Source organism: Corvus cornix, chromosome 2 (genome assembly GCF_000738735.6).
Source record: "Corvus cornix cornix isolate S_Up_H32 chromosome 2, ASM73873v5, whole genome shotgun sequence".
Taxonomy (NCBI): domain Eukaryota; kingdom Metazoa; phylum Chordata; class Aves; order Passeriformes; family Corvidae; genus Corvus; species Corvus cornix.
The window spans coordinates 10511516-10532085 of NC_046333.1; the positions used below are offsets into that span (position 1 = coordinate 10511516).

General features: G+C 40.5%; 1 protein-coding gene across 2 annotated transcripts in view; it reads right to left on the reverse strand.

Annotated features, from left to right (window-relative positions):
- Positions 1 to 20570, reverse strand: part of ADARB2 (adenosine deaminase RNA specific B2 (inactive)) — a 306651-nt gene that overhangs the window by 60047 nt on the left and 226034 nt on the right. For both annotated transcript variants that reach the window (XM_039549516.1, XM_039549515.1), the window contains exon 4: positions 1808 to 1922. In XM_039549516.1, the coding sequence (XP_039405450.1) occupies positions 1808 to 1922 (115 nt within the window). The remainder of the gene's footprint in view (positions 1 to 1807; positions 1923 to 20570) is intronic.

Sequence of the window (20570 nt, forward strand, 5' to 3'; positions counted from 1 at the left end):
AATCACCTTATATCTGCAAGTTTCTTTTCTGGGTTCCAAAAAACCAGTGAGATATTGACAAATTGGATGGCTGACAGATTGAACAAATTCATGAGAGGGAATTCAGAATTGAAAAAGAAGCCTTGAGGGAAATAGTTTGTGAACATAAGTAAAATTATACTTTATCTTAATGCTGACTAAGATGAAATACAAAACACAAATTTGCAAAATCCCACTAAGGGCACAGGAGCCATTAAAAGAAACAAACAGCATAAGGACACTCAACCCTTCCCTAAAGGAGAGACGTAGACAGCCCCAACTGCCCAGAAAGGCTAAGAAAGTCTTGAAGTACCCTTTCCTACCCCTAGCACTGCATGCACTCAGCAGCCATGACTTTGGGAATTATGACTCCTTCCAGTGGCTGTTCTCATATGGCGGGGAGCTTCAATCTGCTTCTTTGGACATGTAGAAGTAAGACTGCAGTGGTTCAATCATGTTTTATAAAGCTGGTCTAGACCTGGGCTAAAGAATGCAGGAGTAGTTCCTTGGCAGAGGAGAATGGGATGAAATTCCTACAGACATATCTTACAATTCTTACACTGAGTAAGTGTAATTCCTTCATCCTCTCCCCCTAAATGTGGTTAAAGCAACAGTTCTTGGCTCCTGTAGCTTAGTTTCTTATAAAAAGTATATTTAAATATTCTTCCTTGTGGTTCTGCTTGGAAAGAGCTCCTCCAAATAAACTACAGCACTTTGTTTAAATGTGATGAGAGCCACAGTCAAGAAATCTGACAATGACAAGGCAGCTGGTGTGCTGGGTCTAGTGTTCATTTTTCACATCCCAAAGTCAATCACACTTCCTTTTTATTTTCCTTCGTACTGAATATGATCACTTGTCCTTCTCGCATCAGAAAGGAGATGCTCAGCACAGAAATCTTATCTGCATTTAGGCTCTGTGGTTGGAAAAGTTCCATCAGAAAATCCTGTCTCCATCCTGCTGTCTCGCAATATTCACAACTGTCCCTATCGAATCTAGCTAATGCAATTGTTGAAAGGAAGGAGTAAGACATGCCTGGATGAATTATATATGCCTTTCTCCTCTGAGCTTATCCTCTCATTTCTGTACTGGACCCACTGCTCCATGTGTCAGAGTGAAAATGAAGATTATGGAAGCATCTCCACTGCTGACATCCTCATAAATACTATGGTGCCCCAACTGAGGGGTGCTTGCAAAGAAAGAAAGACCATCTATGCAACAGTTTCGTCAAAGCACTAAAGATTTCCACATAGTATGTGTCAATCAGTTGTCTTAACAGGAGTGAATACCAAATTTTGGCCCTGCTGGTAAATATAAATATTTCCTGAGGCTAGAGAAGAGCAGAACTAAAATTGCATGTGCTCTGGGTTTGGTTCTTTTGACTGGAAAAGACATTTGCTTCTGTTGCCAGTCTAAAACAAAGTTTATGGTAGCCTTGTACAACAAGAACTTGGTGCTTCCAGACCTAAGAAAGTATTTAATAAATTATACTACTTTTATTGATAACTCTCTCCCCCATCTGTAAGGAAATGAAAAATGAGAGAGGTCTGCATTTTGTCCTTTAAACAAAGAAACATAGCGACATATTTATGAATAAATCTTCAACTCTGTTGCCAATATTTTTTGTGTGAACTTACTTGAGGTGTAAATATTTAATGCTTATTTTCACTGCATTACTATTTATTTTTCTGTGTGGGAGTAAAGTCATCCTTCAGTATTGTGAACCAGGTAAATAATGTATTACTTAGTCATGAAAAATGCCAGAGGAAAATGAATGAGAAGATATCTTACCTTTGGTCATCACAATGCCTGCAAGAGTTTTGTGGCGTGCATGCATGGAAGTGAAATTGTCTGTCAGTTCCTGGAACTTCTGTGCAACCATTTGGTATACGGAGTCAGCAAAATCCTGAAAGAGACAGCCAGAAAGAATTTTTTCACTTCTTTGATTTAGGAACCTGGGCATTTCTGCAGATTAGTCACCTGATGTCAGCTGCTGAGAGGTCCACTTTAGAATTAAACACCATCTATCTGAGAAAAGATAAAATGACTAGCCCTCCTTCGACTTCCTACATCACCCTGAGAAATGGCAAAACTAACTGCATGAAAGCTAAGAGACCCATATTGACTAGGACTGGGGGTAAAGGGAGAAGATTTCAAGGCTGAACTGTTTTCCTGTCTCTTAAGACATTGGTCCAGGACCAGTTCACAGGAACTTAGCACTTTATTATAGTAAGCTAAAGAGGTGCACGTGTCATACAAAACTACTTCTCTGAGCCCACTGAAAATTTCCACTAGCCCACTGAAGACTGAGAGCTGAGTTGAGGCCTGATTTATTGGTAAAAGCCACCTATTTCTGCATTAAAAGTGAGCTTTTAATGACTCACAGCTACTAAGGCAAAGCAATCAGCTCAGGAATCTGTCAGAGGAGCACCATGATCTGTCCTGCATCTACCTTGACAGCCACTGGGACGATAGGGAATCTCTACTTCCATATCCTACCAAAGATGTTGCTTGCAGTTCATGGGTGTGCAGTAGTCTGGGAGGGACTGGTCTGCCATGTCTCCTCCTGAGCATGGCAACGTTTTTGGAAGGTCAAATTTTCCCATGGACTGGGCACTGGAGAATATGTGGTCTGAGCCCTCAGGTATGAGTGAGTCCAATCACCAGGGAGAGCCTTGGGAAGCTGGTTGCTAAAACAGCTAAAAAGGTCTAAAAAGTGAATTCTTCAGACTGTGCATGGATGGGCATAAACCAGCTCTGGTGCTCCTGAGAACACCACAACTTGGAATGATTCCCTGCTGCAATGTTTGGTATCTTTTCATTTACTTAATCTCTGCACTTTGTTTTGCACTGAGCCTCCCAAGCATACATTAGAGATAAGTCAGTGGAACACTCCTTGTGAGCATGACTTATTCCTAAAGTGCTTTGCAAGTCTGAACATAAAAAAGTAATATTCAAAGGATTTTTTTTTTTCAGCCATATGATTTCTTGTAGGGAACCAAGCTGTAACTACAAATCCTTCTGGAAGCAGCTCCTCGGAGCTGGAGCTTACTCTGGGGTGCTGACAGAGACCTACTGGCATTCTGAAATCTGGTTAGCCCCGTCATTGTGCCTTTGTTAGGAAAAGTACCAAACAACAAGTCCATTTTTACTTCTGGTGTTGGGATATGCTACCTGGGGGAGGTCCTGGTAAAACAGGCCCCCTTTAATTCACCTGGTTTCATTAAATGTGTTCATGGCACCCATGGAGGAGAGGCTGAGTCTGATAAAGAACTTCCCTCATCCTGGAATATCCATAGCCACGTGGAAAGAAGGAAATATATTTAAGAAGATCATATTCATGCTTTTCCTCTCCAAACTGTTAATGGTGATGAAAACATGTTGGTGAAAAACAGTATTTTAAATTGGGAGAACACACAGCTATTTTTCAGACGAAAGCAGGTTCTAACTCACAAATATCAGTAATGTTACTGCCATTAAGTGCCTCTGCAGGCTGTACACCATATGTTTCTACAGTTTGTTGTGGAAATTCAGCTTAATTATAAAACATTATTATGGCAAGTATAAAAAAATCTAATTAAATAAAACATAACAACAATTAAGCAAACCCCTTTTCATAAAACCCAGAATATTTTCCTGTGTACAATCCTTGTAAGTGACTGCAATTTGCTCAAATACATAGAGGATAGGATTTCTTCAACACAATAATTTTTCTTTGTTTCACTAAGCCTAAGGTACTGTTCTGGGAACAAATCATTTGTCCAAAACACAGTTTAATACAACACAGAATAAAATATGCTGTCTTGTTGCAGAAGAAGAAAAGAGTCATATAAAGCCTTTCTGAGAAATGCATGCAAAATTCCACACTAGAATTAGATGAAAACTAAGAAAAATTATCAAGAACAGTTTGACAGTTCCTAAATGGAATTTCACTTTCATTGCATTTAAACCTCTTCTAATCTAATTGTCCACAATCACCATGTGAGCGAGGTACTGCTCATACAGTGCTTCTGAAGGATGAATTTTGGGTCAATTCTCATTTGTCAAGCATCAAGGCACCCTTGTGATATAAACGCAATTATAGTCGCTTTACAGATGAATGAGTGAAGGCACTAAAAGGGTGAGGGACCGGTCCAGGGGAATAGCACGGAGCCGGGCACAGCCAGGTGTTCTGATTTCCTGATGCTCTGGTTAAGTGCTCAGTGCTGGAACACTGCCTGTCTTTCATAATATGAAAGTTTGTTTCTCAACTCGTTTTCCCTGCTGAAGAGTGACTTCATCCATAACAGAAAACTAAAGTGTATTTGCAGAACTGATATAACAGGGCCCCATATGGTGGACTGAAAATCTGATCAGCTTTATTTAGACTAGAAAGACGGGGAGGGGGGGGGGGGAAGAAGTATCTCAATAAAAATATCTGCATCATAATTTAAAAAAGAATCAAATCATAAATTTCATCTGCTGCAGTACTGCAGTCCAATCCATGCCTGCATTTCTAGTGTACCCTCCAAATCTGCATCCCAGGGCATTTTGCGCTCATTAAGAGTTAATTAGCTCAGAGGCACATACAATTCCTAAAAGAATAATTTTAAAAATGCTAAACTGAACAAATAACTTTTAACTTTGGATTTAGAAATTCCCTATAGTCTGAGCTTTCTTTACTTCATTTGGCAGTAGGTTCCAAAGCCAGAGAGCAAAGAGACTCACTAAAGGCAAAATAACGACATGACTTCAGATAACATTTAAGGACGATAAGAAATTCAGCATTTGCTGATCTCAAGGAGTGACCTGGGATATTAAAGAACAGCAAATCCATTAAATATGAAGCCTCTTAGCTAGAATAAGTCAGGCGAACATTTTTTTGTCTTGAATCCATTGCCTAAAAGGATGCCAGTGAAACAAATGGAAGCAAAAGAGCAACACAGATGAATACATGTAGGATGCTGGAAAAACAACCAGGAAGAGTGTCAAATCTGAGAGGTCATTTCCAGGATATCACATTGCCCTGAATTTCCAAATGGATATTCCAAAGTAAAATGGAAAGGAGGAAAAGGAGTAGTTTATTTTTTTCAGCGAAAAATAAGGAAGAGGTGCATGGCTCAGCCCCGTAAGAGATTTGATACCCTGAATATTGATCCTTGTAGTGCAGCATTAATTTCAGAGCCTTGAATACTCTGGCCCTGTAAGTTGGCCCAGTGGCAGAGCTGGGTATGGCATTGGGTTCCTCACCTCTACCCATCCATGCAGCACCCTGCCTTCCCTCTAGCGCACACCAGAGCAGCTCTTTGGCTTGACCTAGTTCTGTAAAATGAAATCAGTGGCAGCATTTCTGCCAAATATGGTTCATATTTGGAACCTTTAGACTGGTTCTCAATGCTTCTATGACACCTGAACTGGTTGCAAACATATCTAATGCACACAGGACAGATATGGTGGAGATAACAGTTGCTACATTTACCCCTGCTCAGTTTAGAACCACAGATTTCATTCCAGATATTATCTAGATTTACTTTTAAACAATATTCCTAGACTACTAAAAGATACATATCCAGATGGTTATTCCTGAGGGGATATAAACCAGAAAAATCCAACTATTTATGGCTATTGTGAGTCTTGTTGAACTTTTAGGATCCAGGCTAGACCATATTATCTGCCATCAGAAGTAACTTGTAAACCATATGTAAAAGGAACGGTTCTTTTCTTCTATCAAAACAATCTCAGAGAAAAGTTGTGTTTGGTGATACCACAGCTCCTACTGACAGATATGAGTGAAAATAAAAGTCTCCATCTGGAGTAAATACAAGAGCCAAATACATCTTGGCAGCTTCTGAACAGCTATCAGGCTGGTAGAAGAAAAAGGGAAAATTTCCGAAGATGAGGTAAAAATAAGAATAGAAACTTAGCTTGTGAAAGAGAAATTTAGTGCCATTAACAGACGTGCATGCAATTGCTCTGATCTTGTAATGGCAGAGAAATTGCAGCTTGGGGCAGGGAGACAGGGGTGAAAAAAAAAAGATATGGACAGTCAGAACTCTGAAAATTTTTTCCAATATACATGGGAGAATAAATGCTCAAATGCTGATTGAGTGCTGAACCTAGGAGGGACTTATGCTTAGGGGTTTAATCCCTTTGGAACGCTGGAGTCTGGTACAAACCACCACTGAAGCCAGTGGAAGTATTCCTGACTCTTAGATGCTCCAGACAAGGCTCAAGTGGCAGGGATGGGAGCTCAAGCATGCCCATACCCTGGCCAGGCAGGGTGAACTCAGTCACTCTGGCTTTGGGTGGATGTTGGGAGTAAGAAACACAACTCTGGGAAAGAACTGACCTTCAGGGTGCTGAGTTCTTTTAAAATCCTCTGCTTTGATTTGCCTGCTATCAAAATCTTTTCACGGGTCCTCACATATATACTTCTGTATAAAAAATAATTGTGTCAGAGACATGTTACAGTGGGGATTCACACGTGCTGAAGCAGAGACAAATGTCAGTCTTGTGAATACAGTGAGTGATACAAGTAAGGCAAAGAAGACTGCTGGACCCCCATCCAGCAAATCTGCCCTTGGTTGCACTCTAACCTTGAACACTGACTGAATGCCCACTATATCTGATGGAAGCAAGTTTCTTGCTCAGGCAGCTGGCAGAAGAAAGAAAACATAATGCTAAATTGTTCACGGAGAGATCCTGCAGTACTTAATGAGCTGTATTTTAACATATACAAGGAGTCCGGAAAAATGAAAAATAGACGTCATTACTATTAAAACTGCACTGTGTTGTCTGAAGTATTCATCTGTCCTTGATTACTATATCAAATTACTTGTGTTATTCACAAAGGAAAATCAAACTTTAGATCACACCATTACAGAACCAAAAACTTTTAGGGATTTCTTTGCACTGATATTTCAAATGGTATAAATAATTAAATGCGTTCAAGTTTGCAATGGGAGTCTTCAGGGTAAAACTGACATTCAACAGGAATAGTAAGGATATTAAAATCAATAGATTATAAAGGAGAAAGCCTTTAGTAAACATTTTCTATTGAAATCCTGTCTTAGGGTTTATAGGGTTGAAATATCAAAAAGGTTAGATTTGCATATGGATGGGAAGAAATATTCTACTATACAGATATCACTAAGGGCTCTGTTTTTGCTGTCTCCCAAGTTATTTTATTTCCAGAATCTCACTGACATTTGGGGGCTAAATGTTGAACACGATGAATGGGGATCAGGTTGAATTAAGTTCACAACTCTCTTCACAGATGAAAGGAGATGCACACCTAGTTCTTTTCACTGCCCGAGAGGGAAACATGCACTCATTGACAGTAAGAGTTTGTTTTTCCTGCAGGGAACTCTTGCTGTCTAAATGGAAGGGGAGGAAAACACAACACAGTGAAGATCAATCCTGAGGAGCTGCTCCTGGTCAGACTGTATAGCAAACCGCTGCACAACACATTTGTTCCCCAGGCTTGTAAATAAGTTTGCTGTAGTTGGAGATTCATTGATAAGTGGTTGTACCCTCAAGTCAATGAATTAGTCAGGCTCTTCCCAGGTACTACATCATCTTCAAGATGCAGCCTTGAGAAGAGAAATAGCTGAGGGTTGTGGGTTGTCCTCCATCATCAGTCTTCTGGCACCAATTTAGTGCCAGGGGCTCCCCCAGCACAGTGGAGAGGGCTGAACACAGACCTAAAGGAATGGAGAGGCAGGATGACCTGTGGAAGGAAGGAAGGAGGGCAGCTGGTCACAGGCAGGGGGCTGCAAGCTGCGCTTATTCCTTGCCCTCCTTGCTGGTGGCCTTGGTGCAAACCACTTGCTTTGCCATGAATCCTCCTTATCCAGAGGTAAAAAGGGACGATTTTTACCCACCTTTCAGGGAAACCATGAGTCAAATGGCACTGTCAGTGATGAGGCTCTCCAAGCAGAGTCATGCAAGGACTTCTGCAGACAGACTGGAGGCTGCAGCCCACAGCCCATCATAACTCAGCCTTCCTTCAACATGCGCAGGCATTTGCAAAGTATTGCTCAAAGAACAAGGCAATGCCAGGGAATTCATCGTGGTTCTTTCCTTGAGATGTGCAGTAATTATTTCTCTGATCATAACTCCTACAGTATTGATCATTATGTCTGGTTCTGGCTTACCCCTCAGGGTCAGCATATATGGGCTTTGTTTTATCTTAGATGGCTGTGGTTTTATTTTGTCTGGCTGTATGTTTCATTTTAGCTGAACGTACTCATATATTCTGTGTACATCCTGATTCAGAGAGCTCTTCTCAGTCATGCTTCTTACAGGGGGATGGGGCATGTGCTGCACAGGCTGCATGTGGCAGCAGCTGGGTACACATTTCCACACTGAGCTTTTAATGAAAACTCCAATAACGCACTTCTGACACTAAATATCCTCACAGTTTTCTTACCAAGATTGATGAGGAAGATCAACTGGTCCTATTGATTCAGTCAAAAGAATCACTTTCACCACCCTCCCCCATCTGTTCATAGTCCTATTGCAAATGCTTTAGCTACATATGATGCTGAGCTACCTCAATGAATTCCTTATTTCTGTGATCATCAAATGTCCCAAATTTTCTCTTCCCTTATGATGGCTCCTCACTGGCTTAGCTGACCTCAGTTGACTTGGCCAGCTTGTCCAGACTGGTCTCAGAGCGATTATTGCAGTCTACTTCCCTCTCCTCCCTCACCCCGGCTGGAGGCTGATTGCTCTGCTAATTTCCCATGCCCCACAAAACATATTTGCCTCCACGCTGCTGATTCTATCATTAGTGATCATTTACTAAATATCAGCACTGTGCTGGCTGCTGTGTGAGGCAGACTTTGAACACAGGCCCTGTGTGGCACACAGAAGAATGACAAAATGCCCCAAAAGACCCAAAAATGGGAGTAAAAAAAAAAGAATTCCTTCTCTCACCCAATTTTCTTTTGTGCCTCACAGTAAACTTAAGGCTTTATGAAAGTGATAGCACTGCCTGGGTTGGAGTTGGAAGGATACAGAATGCATGGAGAAATTAAGATCAGAAAAAGGTGGAATGGGAGAATTGGTTAAGGCCCATCTTTGGTAATTCTTGGCATTAGGTTTCCAATGACTTCTTTAGGTTTTAGATTTGACCCTATTTTAATGAACGGGAGGTCTACTAAAAATCATGTAATCGGATTTTGATGAATTGTTCACACACCCAGCATATGCTCCAGCAATGCTTAAGGCTGCAGTGGGTTTCTCACTTATTATGTTTCTTGAGTGGCTAAATACCAGTGAAAGTCCTCCACTGCATCTGAAACTTTTTTACTGGGGACCACAAAAGTCTCCTGATAAAATTTGTTTTAAATATTTTCAGTGGAATCTTTAGCAGTAACTGGTAAAGAGCTACTGTGCCAAGGTTTACAGAGATTTTTCTTAAAATGTTGAATTTTTACACACAAATATCAAGTTTGAAATGCGGGTAAGACACCCCAAGTTTTATTAGGGCATCTGGGGGGGGGACAGGAAACCAAAAACTATGGTGTAAGTTCTTCCATAATGAAAAAGTTTCTGAATTTGTACCTGAGTACTACTATGGGATCCTGTAAATGAGATTAATCAGTGTTAAATATCTCAAAAGAAATGTGTAGCCACAGCAGGAAGTACAAAGATCAAAGTAAAATTTATTCTACAAGCTCAGTGAAAAAAATTGGTCTGTTTTCTCAATATATCCCTTGACTACAGGGAATCAATCAAACAATATAATGTATCTTTTTATTTGTTTCAGAAACCCCTGGAGTGACTGAAAGGAAACAGAACACATAAAATAAGCATACTATTGAAAAAGGAAACGCTGTCAAATCCAAATGCCTCAGCTCCTCCAAAAAGTGAGGTTTTCTATTTAGTAGGAAAACATTTTGCATGTAGGTTTAATTAGAATCTTTAAATTCACATTAGTGTGCTAATGTTAGGATGCTAACGTATGGGCCCCTCTATTTGAGGTTGATTCATTGCTATCTTCATTCATCTTGCTCTAAAGAGATGCTACCAATAGGTAGCATTTCAATGAATTTAGAGGAAACAAGCTTTTCCACTGACATGAACAGCAGCTCCCTAAAGGAGGCTGTGCTAGGTTGCCAGCTTTGCTCCTGCATACAGCTCTGGTAATGAAGAATGTCCACACCAATTTTGCAGAATCATTCCTGAAGTCGATACTGCACCTGCTAACAAACACCAGAAAGGAGTGGTTGTTTGTTTGCCTTTTTTCTTTTCTTTTACTGATCTTTAATCCAAAAGCCTTCTTCCTAGAGAGACACACACAAGGTTGGCTGCAAGTGCTGAATAATTCAAAAAATGAAGTAGTGTTCACTTTGAAGCCTTGTGCCTGCTTTAGGACAAGCCTCAGGTGTCAAGCTGTTGTACACTACAGATATTAAGTTAGCACCAATGGGTTTTCTTTAACTAGATAAAAGCTCTATAAAGCCACCAGTGTCTAGGAATGGCTAACTCTGTAAAAATGCTTTTATGGTCTCTATAAAAAACTAGGTTTTAGATTCATCTGAGTTGCCTCTCTTTAATAAAATCAATCCTTTATCTGAGAAATGTCTTTTCAGTTTTCAGTTTCCTTGCTTTATCTTGCTGAGGTGCATTAAAATGAATATCATTTGGAAACTGATGGTAGCAAAGCCTTTGTCACATACAATTCTCTTGGCTGTTCGAGGTCCACTCTCTTGCCAAAGCCTAACCAGTTAGCAGCTCTTGGGTAAATGCTCAAAGCAGGGAGAGAACAGTGCTTGCTCAAATCCCTTGAGCATCACTTTGAAAATCTACGCCTGTGTGTTTATGGCTCTCATTAATGGTCTGCGCTATTAAGCAGCCTTTCCCATCACACATGTGCTTTGTTAGATAAAGCTGGGAGCAGCCAGTGTCCAAAACAAATTTAATCTATTCTGAACTGCTGATCCCAGCAAGGCACGGCACGACTCAACTTTCTGAATCACTGCAGAGCAAGGCATGTAATACTTTGTGTGGCAATTACTATACAGACATCGGATTTTTCCCTTTCTTGTTGTTAAAGATCTTGCTGTCATTTGCTGTAATGATTCTCGAAATCTGGCTGTAACCTTGCTAATAACCTTTCCCTTGGCTGAGAGGGGTGGTAAGGGAAACTACATTTCTTGTTACCTCATCCTTCTCTGGGCTTCTTCTCAAATGTGTAATTAGCAGGGATAGTTCTCATCATCCATGGTGGCTTTGTGCTAGGAGAGGCAGAACCATTGTTTCACCTGAATCCCAATTGCCACTCAGGCACCCACAGAGCCACTTGGGACTGGTGTGTGCCTGGTGTCGGAGCTAAAACAGCCCTTCCCTGATTTGCTGTCCCTTACTGGATAAACACAAGTAATTAACGTAACATCGCTGAAATTAACAGGGTGGATTTTTTTTTTTTTTGATACCTGGCAAGATCATGCATGTGAAGCTAAAAAATCAGTATTACTTTTAGCCCATGTCCTAAGCCCCAAATATCGCTGTCCTATCACCTTCCCCTCCATCTCCACTCAAGAAACTCCTAACCAAATGTTCACACCTAAAACCTGAGAATGTCAATTTTAAACCTTGTGACAGTACTCTAGGGCAAAACTTGTTGCCTCAGCAGACTCGCCTTTAAACAAGAACCCAGGGTCAGGATAATGAGGCCATGAGACTGTGGAGGGCTGTGTGGGCTGTCCTCCACAGGATGACCTTCCCTTGTGACCATTCCTGTGAGAGAGGTGTAAAATATCTGCCTACAGTTAAGTGCAATGTCACAGCTTTCAGTTATAGCTCAGATTTCTTACAGCAAATAAAATCTTTTAGAAAAATTCCTCATCATGGGAAAGTTGTTTTAAGTGATTTATTCTCAGTGGGCAGTAAAATAAGAACTTTTTGCGAAGAAAAGAAATAAATGGATAAACCCAGTAATTAAATTAAAAATTATTATTTCTATTTATTTACGTACTTACAGAAAAATATCAAAGCAATTTACCTACAAATTGACCAAACCCTATAAAATTTATGTAAGATATGTAAATATATTTATTCCCATAAATTCTACATTAAATTGAGAGACAACCTGCTCCAATATTTTGCTCAGGTAAGTCAGTGTCAAAGACAAGAAATAAAATGTACAATTCTTCCTTTACAGAAAAAAAAGAAAAAGGCTAATACAAATATGAATACATTTCTTTTACCAGCACACTGTACTTGAGGAAGGATACCTCAAAGTATCTCTAAGGGGTCTGGCATTACACATCTGGGCTCCTTTTCACAGCTGTGGGTTAAAAAAAATCTCCTGAAATTCAGACAGCAATTTCAGAGAGAAAAGAGGAATACCCAGCTTCATATCCAGCTTCATACCCAGCTCTCAGAATATATAAAACTGTCTCACCAATCTGTGTTTCTAAGGTAATCGCTGGTTGTTAGCTCACTTGTTAAGCTGCACTAACCTAAAGGGCACTCCAATAAATTACTTTCAGCATGTTTCTCTCTCCTGCTCTGCTCACAGGGATCCTCAGCCAGGAGGAGCTGGCACACAAGCCTTGTGCTACCCTTTTCAGTCTATGAAACTGTCCTGCCAAAAAATGGGCAAGGGGGATGTAGAACACAAGGGATACACAAAATTCTTGCACTCAAGAACTGATTAATATGGACAGCAAGGTAAAATGTTCTGCTTGGAATTCCTGAAAATGATAAAAGAAAAAAAAGTGAAGGATTTCAAGGCTGTCTGCCATTGCACCTTTGTCTTCCTGTCTTTCTTCTTCCCTTCTCCGCCTGTGATTGTTGTTTAACCATTTTCTTTACTTCTTCTGTCGAGTGCATCTGTACTTTGCCTCACAGAAGCGTTGTATAGGTGGTCTGGAAACCCAGACAAACTATTATACAAATCGAAGGCTGTCCAGTTTCTGATAACACCAAAACTAATTTATTTTTTGTTTATACTCCACTACCTTTGACAAAGCTTCCTCTAGAGATTTCTATCTCCATCCTTACTGCCTTCCAACTGTTTGTCATTTTTTTTGCTTTGCAACTGACAAAAGAAAAAAAAAACACCCTGACATCAACCTTGGAAGAGGTACTGAGTACAGAAGTTTTTTTTTTCAGATGTGATAAAATCTTGCCTAAAACCATGTCCAACCTTTTCAGCAGAAAGTCCAGATGGCTTTGCAGCCTGTACAACAGACTTTATTCACTGATGCTTCTCTAAGTGTCAGCAGGGTGTTGTCTTCCAGAACCAGTAAATGTGCAATGAAAGGCAGCTCTGAGGGGAGAAATAAACACAAACAAAAAATCCTCTCACTTAAATCCCCCTGCCTCCTCCCAAAAATCAAATTAATCCGAGAATTTCTACACACATCTGACTGAAAATTCCCTCTGGGTAGAGAAAGGCTTTGCAAACAACTGGAGGTGTAAGGGATGGGGTCGTGATTCAGGCAGCTCCGGGGTGAGCAGTGATTTACATTCTCACTGCTGGCCTGGTCACCCTTGCCTGTATTGCAAGTATTTCATCTACGGGATCAGGACCCTTCCTGAGTCTGTATAGAAGTTTCAAACTGCAACGCCTCATAATGCTTTTTTTGCTGTGGTCAAATTAGCACAAGGAAGCATTTATGGGTCTGAATGGCAGGCAGGGAAGGGGGTGGGTGAAGGCTCAGGGCTGTGCAATGAGTTTCTGCCCCTGTGCCTGGATCCCCTGCAGCCTGATAATGACAAGCATGCCATCAGCCTCAATTTCCAGTCTGTAAAATGGGAACGCTTTCAGGAAGTCATGCAACTGACTTCTTTGATGCAGGTGAGAGTCAAAGTATTGTTTTACTTCAGTTTATGGCCCAGCTCTGTCCTGCCCACCCTTCCACTCTGCATAGCACCTAGCTTTAGATGTAGGCGATAGGGGAGGACAAGCAGAAAAGCAGCTCTGCCACAGCCTGCACCGTGGCCTTGCCACACTGACTGTGTGGCCTTGCCAAGCCCTCAGAGCAGCTGGATCCTGCACTCAGCAACGCGAGCACAGAAGGTGTCTACACCAGGAGAAGAACTGCCAGTACTTGGTACCACTTCTGAGTCCTCCGAGGGAATCAGGAAAAATTAAAAGCTCCAACCAGAAGCTCATGCAACCATTGTCACTTTACCCACCACCTGTGTGGTCTGGTTAACACTGCAGCCACTTCACTGGTATTCCTGATTCTGTCAGAATTGTATGGATTTGTGGGTGGCAGCAATCTTGCTCCATGTCTGAGCAGAGTTCATCCCAACACAGGCATGTTCCAGTGCACCTTGGTATGACTGTAAGGCAAATAATAAGTGATAGCAAAAGTGGGGGAATTCTCAGAAGAAAAAAGAAAAAAAAAAAAAAGGAAAAGAAAAGAAAAAACCCAGTGTACAAAAAGCCTTCCAGCATGTCTCAAGTTTTGTTTCTCGTTGACACACTATTCTTGTTCTGAGCTGACAGCTGCAGTCCAGCCTTTGTCAGGTAATTAATCTGGGTAGCTCATTTCCACAGGTGAGTAGCAGGTTGGCGCAGTCTCTTCTAGCAGTGGTTTGTGGGTTTGGTTTTTTTTCTCTTTTTCAGAACAGTGTGGGTATGAAAGCGTGCAGGTATGTGTGTATGAGTATGGCACACAACACACTGACCTGGCCAGTCATTTGCTCCTTTCTCACTGCAGAGCTATATGCTGCAGTCTAACGCCTGTGCTTTGCAAGGTGAATGGAAGGAAACCTCAGACAGGAATTTAAAAGCATCAGACTTGCTCTCATTGATTATAACTGACAAAACATCAAAAACCCCTGGGTTTCTTTGCAAGCTTGAGCACTGCTGGTCTGACTCACACAACAACTTCTGTCTGTTTAGAAATGAAAGTGATTAAAAATAAGAAAAAGACACCTTGAGAGACAGAGAGAAAAGCTGTATCTCTTGGCAGGAAAATGGTGATTGATCTACAGCACTTTAACATTTGGTTATTTGTGAAGTAATGCAGTAATAATAATATATAAGCACATTTTCTTTTTTGCAATACAGACAGTGCACTGCAAGGTCACTGAGCGTGATTATAGGTCCAGTATCAGTACCAAAATATCCTTTCACTGAAGCCTTCAAGCCCCCCCTGAGTTTCACAGAGCCACCTTCTTCTGTTTCGTGGTTTCTCACCACTTCCACATTGTGCCCCAAGATATCTATCTTGACAAATGGTTGGGTAATACATGGCTGGGCAACACAATTGTATCTCAGTCTCTGTCCCCCATGGCTAGCAGAGGCTTTCTCTATTTCTTCTTCCTTACATTTCTTCTCCCCTATACTTCTTCCTTGTTCTTATAATCCAGCGTGTTCTTAAAACCTAACCTGTATATTAGTCTGTTTTAGCTGCGCACCCCTCTGTTTCCATGGGCAATCAAGAGATGGTTCAATTCAGACTGTGATATGAAAGGATGCAATTTATGTCACAGATTTTTGTCTCCTTGAATAGTAATACAAACAGCATGGTGAACTGTAGCACGTCTCTGTCAAGGATAACAAGCTTCAGTCCAGGGGGGCAGAGTGCCCTGACGGAAAGCAGTGCAATGATCTCTAGGGAGAAGGCTAAGCTGGGACTAGCTTATTAGGAGAGGTGGATTTAGGAAACTGAGCATTCTTCACCTTTCCTTGAATGTTTGGGGTTGTTATTTCTAGGTGTACATTCATGAGGTACCCTCATTTCCAGTGGTCAGTCCACAGAGTCATGCAAGACCCCTGAGTGGTGGCCGCATTTTGGTCATCTCTTCCCATAAGAGATGATTTCTCCCACTGCCTGTATGGAGAGCCCTGATCTACTGGCTCAGCAGCAGATTAAATTGGTTGTCTACCCCTTCAGTTTGAGTGCTGCTGTAATAGTGAATAGGTACCAGTAGTAAGAGATCAGAATAAAGTGATTTCCTCGCACCTGGAAATGGAATAAAATCCCCTCACCTAAGCAGCATTTACCTCTACATTCATCACATCACCATGCTTTTGTAGTGAAATGTTCAGATCCTATTGCAATGTCCTAGATATTAATTTTCATTGCCAATTACAGGAGTCCTGTGTACTTAACACTGTCCTTGGAACACAGTAAAAATATGTTTCAGCAGCTAATGAAATTATCACAGACCCTCTGACCTGAAAAACAAACAGAATAAGAAAGGCTTACCCTTTCTGGCTAAAATGATGTGGTGCAGCTGTATTTTGTCACATACTTTATATATATGTGCATATATATATATATGTATATATGCATATGTCATGCCAAATTGTAGATTGCCATTTTATATATATTAAGGTGGTTAAGGAGGCTTTTTATAGATGACATTTCCATCACATCTCAGCAAATGTTTTGCTAAAATCTATGCCATGTATCATGTATTTTATGGTTTCTTTAGCACATATAGGGTTTAACTGTTGGCAGACTAACACCAGCTTCTAACAGAGATATAGCAGTGGTAACATTTTTTGTCTGTCCGAATTTTTACATCTCAGACTTCATTATTTGTATTTTGTCCTAAATATTTTTTGTCTATCTAGAACTGAAAAATCCCCACGGAACAAACCCTCATTGAAGAGAAGTTTTTCAAGGCAAGGATGATGGCAAATGTCTCATGGTACAACCAGGAGACTTGAGGGAAATTACTGTAATTGCAAAATGTATTGTCTTACCACAGAAAATTACACAATTAGTAAGAAGAGGGTGAGCTACATTCATTTTCATGTGGCAAGCCCAATTGTACATGGCTGAGATTGCCATCCAACGTGCTTTAATTTTAGTGGTAAAGCACTTGTAAAACCAACTTTTAAACCCACCATCACTGATAATTTCAGAATTTTCTTTTTCTTTCCCCCTCCCTCAAAGCCTTTCTGCTGGACTGAAGAAAGTTACTGAAGTCATGTTACTAAGGAAAGAATTCAGAATTTGAGCCAAACTTTGGAGAAATCTAGAGACTTTTACCTTTGCTTAAGCAGGCTTTGGTTTAGACTTTCTGTGTCTTTAAAAACACTTCTGCTGTTTTATGAGTTCAGCTTTTTATGCAAAGCTTTTAAAAATTTTTCTTGTGCATTTAATTTCAGTTTACAGCTTTAGAAATTTGGAATAGCTAGTGGCTATCAGTGATGCCTACCAATACATTTTTTTCAGGCCAACTAGCATTGATAAATACCTGTAGCATGTCTTTTGCTAATTAGTACTACTTCTCAAAATCCCAATGACTAAAAATCAGTGACTCAGAACTTACTGCAGGGGATTGCAAGTAGCAACTCTCAATTACAGATTGCAGAGAGACTAGAAACCACCATATGAAATGAGGGGTGGGGTCTTGAAACAGAGTCACTCAAGAAGAAAAGACTTCACAAATGTCTTGAAAAAAGCAAGAGGAGATGACGGCCAACAGTCCCTGTCCCCTACCTTTCCTCACAGATTTTTTCCTTCTTCCTCATGCACTACTTGCTTGTTTACCATATTTTTCCTCTTCAGCTTCTCACTGCTTCTTCTGAATAACACTGATGCTCTTTACAAAGGTTTATCTTGTTACCACACACAAGCTCCTTCCCCTCTTCCCCTCCAGATGTGTTTTTTCATTTCTTTTTTCTCCTGCTACAACTTTTAGTCTGCTTGGAGTAGAGGAGGATCTTGAGCACTACAGGTACATGGCACAAGGGAATGAGAGGGGAATACTATGATGCTGGAACTGGGTGGCACAACCTGGTGTTGGACAGAGCTGCTACACATGGAGGTAAGGATGACACTCAGATACACACTGGAGAATGTGATCATTCCTGTAATCAGCCATGAGACATTTCCAAACAGATGAATATCATGGGTATCGTTGGTCCTCACAGGAGGTCTACCTGTTAGCAAGCCCTGGATTTGGATCAGGTACTGGATAAGGAGGGACAGCATATAATAGGAATTAAGCTAATTTCCTTCAGTGACTTTTCAGCTTTACCCCAATTTCAGAGCCAGCTCACAGTTCCTCACCACCACCCACTGATGCAGTAAGAGAGCAGAAAAATAGACCAGCAGCAGGAAAGTCCTTGGCTCTTTTTTTTTCGTGCTAGAGAAAGCTGGCTAGAAACTAGGAAATCACTGCTCTGTAGTTTACGAAAATTGCAAAATTCTGTCCTAAATCCTTCCTGTCATGCTATTTGTGGGACATAAAGAAAAAATTTCAACCATATCTGAAAATTAATAAGAATGAAAAGCTCTGAAGTGCAAGATAAGTGATGTGTATGTGGGTTAAATAGATGGATGGAAGCAAAGGGGCTTTTTTTGGTGACAAATGCTGCAAAAAAGTATCTAAGACTGCACAACTTTACCAATTTAACTGTGTTTTTAGCTTCCTAGGACCATCCTTCTACTTTGCCCAGAGGAGTGTTTAGTTGATCAGCAGAAGGGACTGCTCTACCAACTCCAGAGTGAATCAAGATGCTCAGATTCTCAGTATGGACATACTGATTGCATAGGCAGACGGGTAACACGAGTTTGGCAGTGGCTGGGAAATGGCCCGGCTCTGCTGCATGGATCCTCTTGGATCTGTAGGCACATCCCACCCTGTAGGCACTGCTCTCCTACCCCTTCCCACAGATCTGGGCATGCACCGAGGCTGGGTGAGGGCAAAGCAGCCAGGTGTCACCTCTGGCAGGGCCAGCGTTTCCAGTGCCTCCCAGCAAGCCTTACATCATCAAATATTGACACGGTTCCACCAGACTGCCACTCCTGACATTTGATGTATAGCTTGAGGTGCTCTTGCTTTAATTCTAAAGAGTCAATGAGGGATTGAAGGAAATGTATTTGTCCTGTGAAGGTGCAGTGTGACATGCCACGGAGGCCAGGGAGGAACTACAGGGCAGCCAAATTCTTACCAGCTCTTTCCTTGGCATCACCCAGTTAAGAGGACGAAGGCCAGGATTTTAGTCAGCGAGTGAATTCTGCTGCCTGCCCTCCAACATTTAAAATATTTATCATGTTAAGTATCAACTTTGAGAATATTGCGTTCATTTAAGCTTTTCACGTTCCAATGATTTTTTATTATTTCCATCGACCAAAATAAATGAAGAAAATGTTTCAGACTATATATGAAAGCATGTAAAAATCAGTAACTGGATTTTGAAAGATCTAGAATGTCTTGAATACATTCATTTTTCAAACATTTTTCTCTGATCTTTAAATAGCTTTTCTTGGAGCATAACATTTTTTTCGAAAAGTCAAATACAGAGCATTAAGGGTATAATTACCATTTTAATTATAACTCAATCATCCTATCTACTTTGCATAGAAATTACAGCTTTTATGTCAGGATTTTGGGTACTCACAAACATTCAGGAGTAATTAATGCTAGAGATTTTCACTGTATATGAACTTTACTTTGTAGCACTTATTTCAACTGGGCTTCATCCAGAATGTGTAAATATACTGGATTTTATATTCATGATTTCCAAGCAAAAAATCTTTCTCCACAAATATCTGTAAAGCTAAGACAAAAAAATCAAAACTTGACAATCTTGAAAACTAAATGTATTTGTCTCCCTCTTCAAATGTGATCAATTCATGTAAATATGGCCAGAGGAAATTCAAGTGACAGAAATGAAAAAATTCCCTCTAATCACTCTCTGACTAGATTCAAGGAACATTTCTGATAATTTTACAAATATTTTTGGAAGGTTTTTAAAATTCAAAATTTTATTTCCAGACACCTCTATTTTTCCTGTTTGAGATTTTATTTAAAATAAATGTTTTAAAAGATTTATTTTAGAAAATGAATTTACCATACAAATTTGCCTGTTGTATTCCTTTGCATTTACAAGCATATATATGGGTGCAGGTGCACATATGAAATTCAGCAAAATCAATTACAACAAAGCTGCTTTTCATATGGTTAACACCATGATATCAGATTCAACCTACTTCTCCCTTTCAGTGTCAAAACAGAAAATAAAGTATTTTATGGCTATAAATACAAGGAAATAAAATGATCCTCCATTTACAAATGGGCACTGTTTCTTACTTTACTGACTTTTTGTCCATTCCACACATCACAAAAGACTATTCTGTACTTTTGTATCATCCTCCACATGTTTTGTTTTGCAGTGTGCTGGAGCAGCAGATCCCTTTTTTTCTTTCCTTTAAAAGCATGATAAAGCCATACAAATTTTACAGAGGAATCTCACAGAACATGTTCTCTGTCTTTGTTTGGACATTAATGCTATCACGACTCTTTATCATTTCTTGGCTCCAGCATTTTTGGGGAGAAAAAGGACTATTCTCACAACAACAAAGCTCTGGCTCAAGCCGCAGTGCTTCACCCCCCAGAAGTCGCTGTCTTTGTGTAGTGCAGTGGGCTCTTCTGCACGTGGAATTGCTTTTGCCTTCAGTGAAAGCTTTGCATGAAGGCCCAGGCCAAATCAAACTCGTCGTCTGGGAAATGCTGCGGGATCTGGAGGGAAGATTCATGATGCTTATTATCAGCCGGCACTTAAGACAGATGTCTCACACTCTCAGTTGTGAAGCTACGAGTAGGTAACATCTGAAATGCCTGTGATTAAAGCACTTAT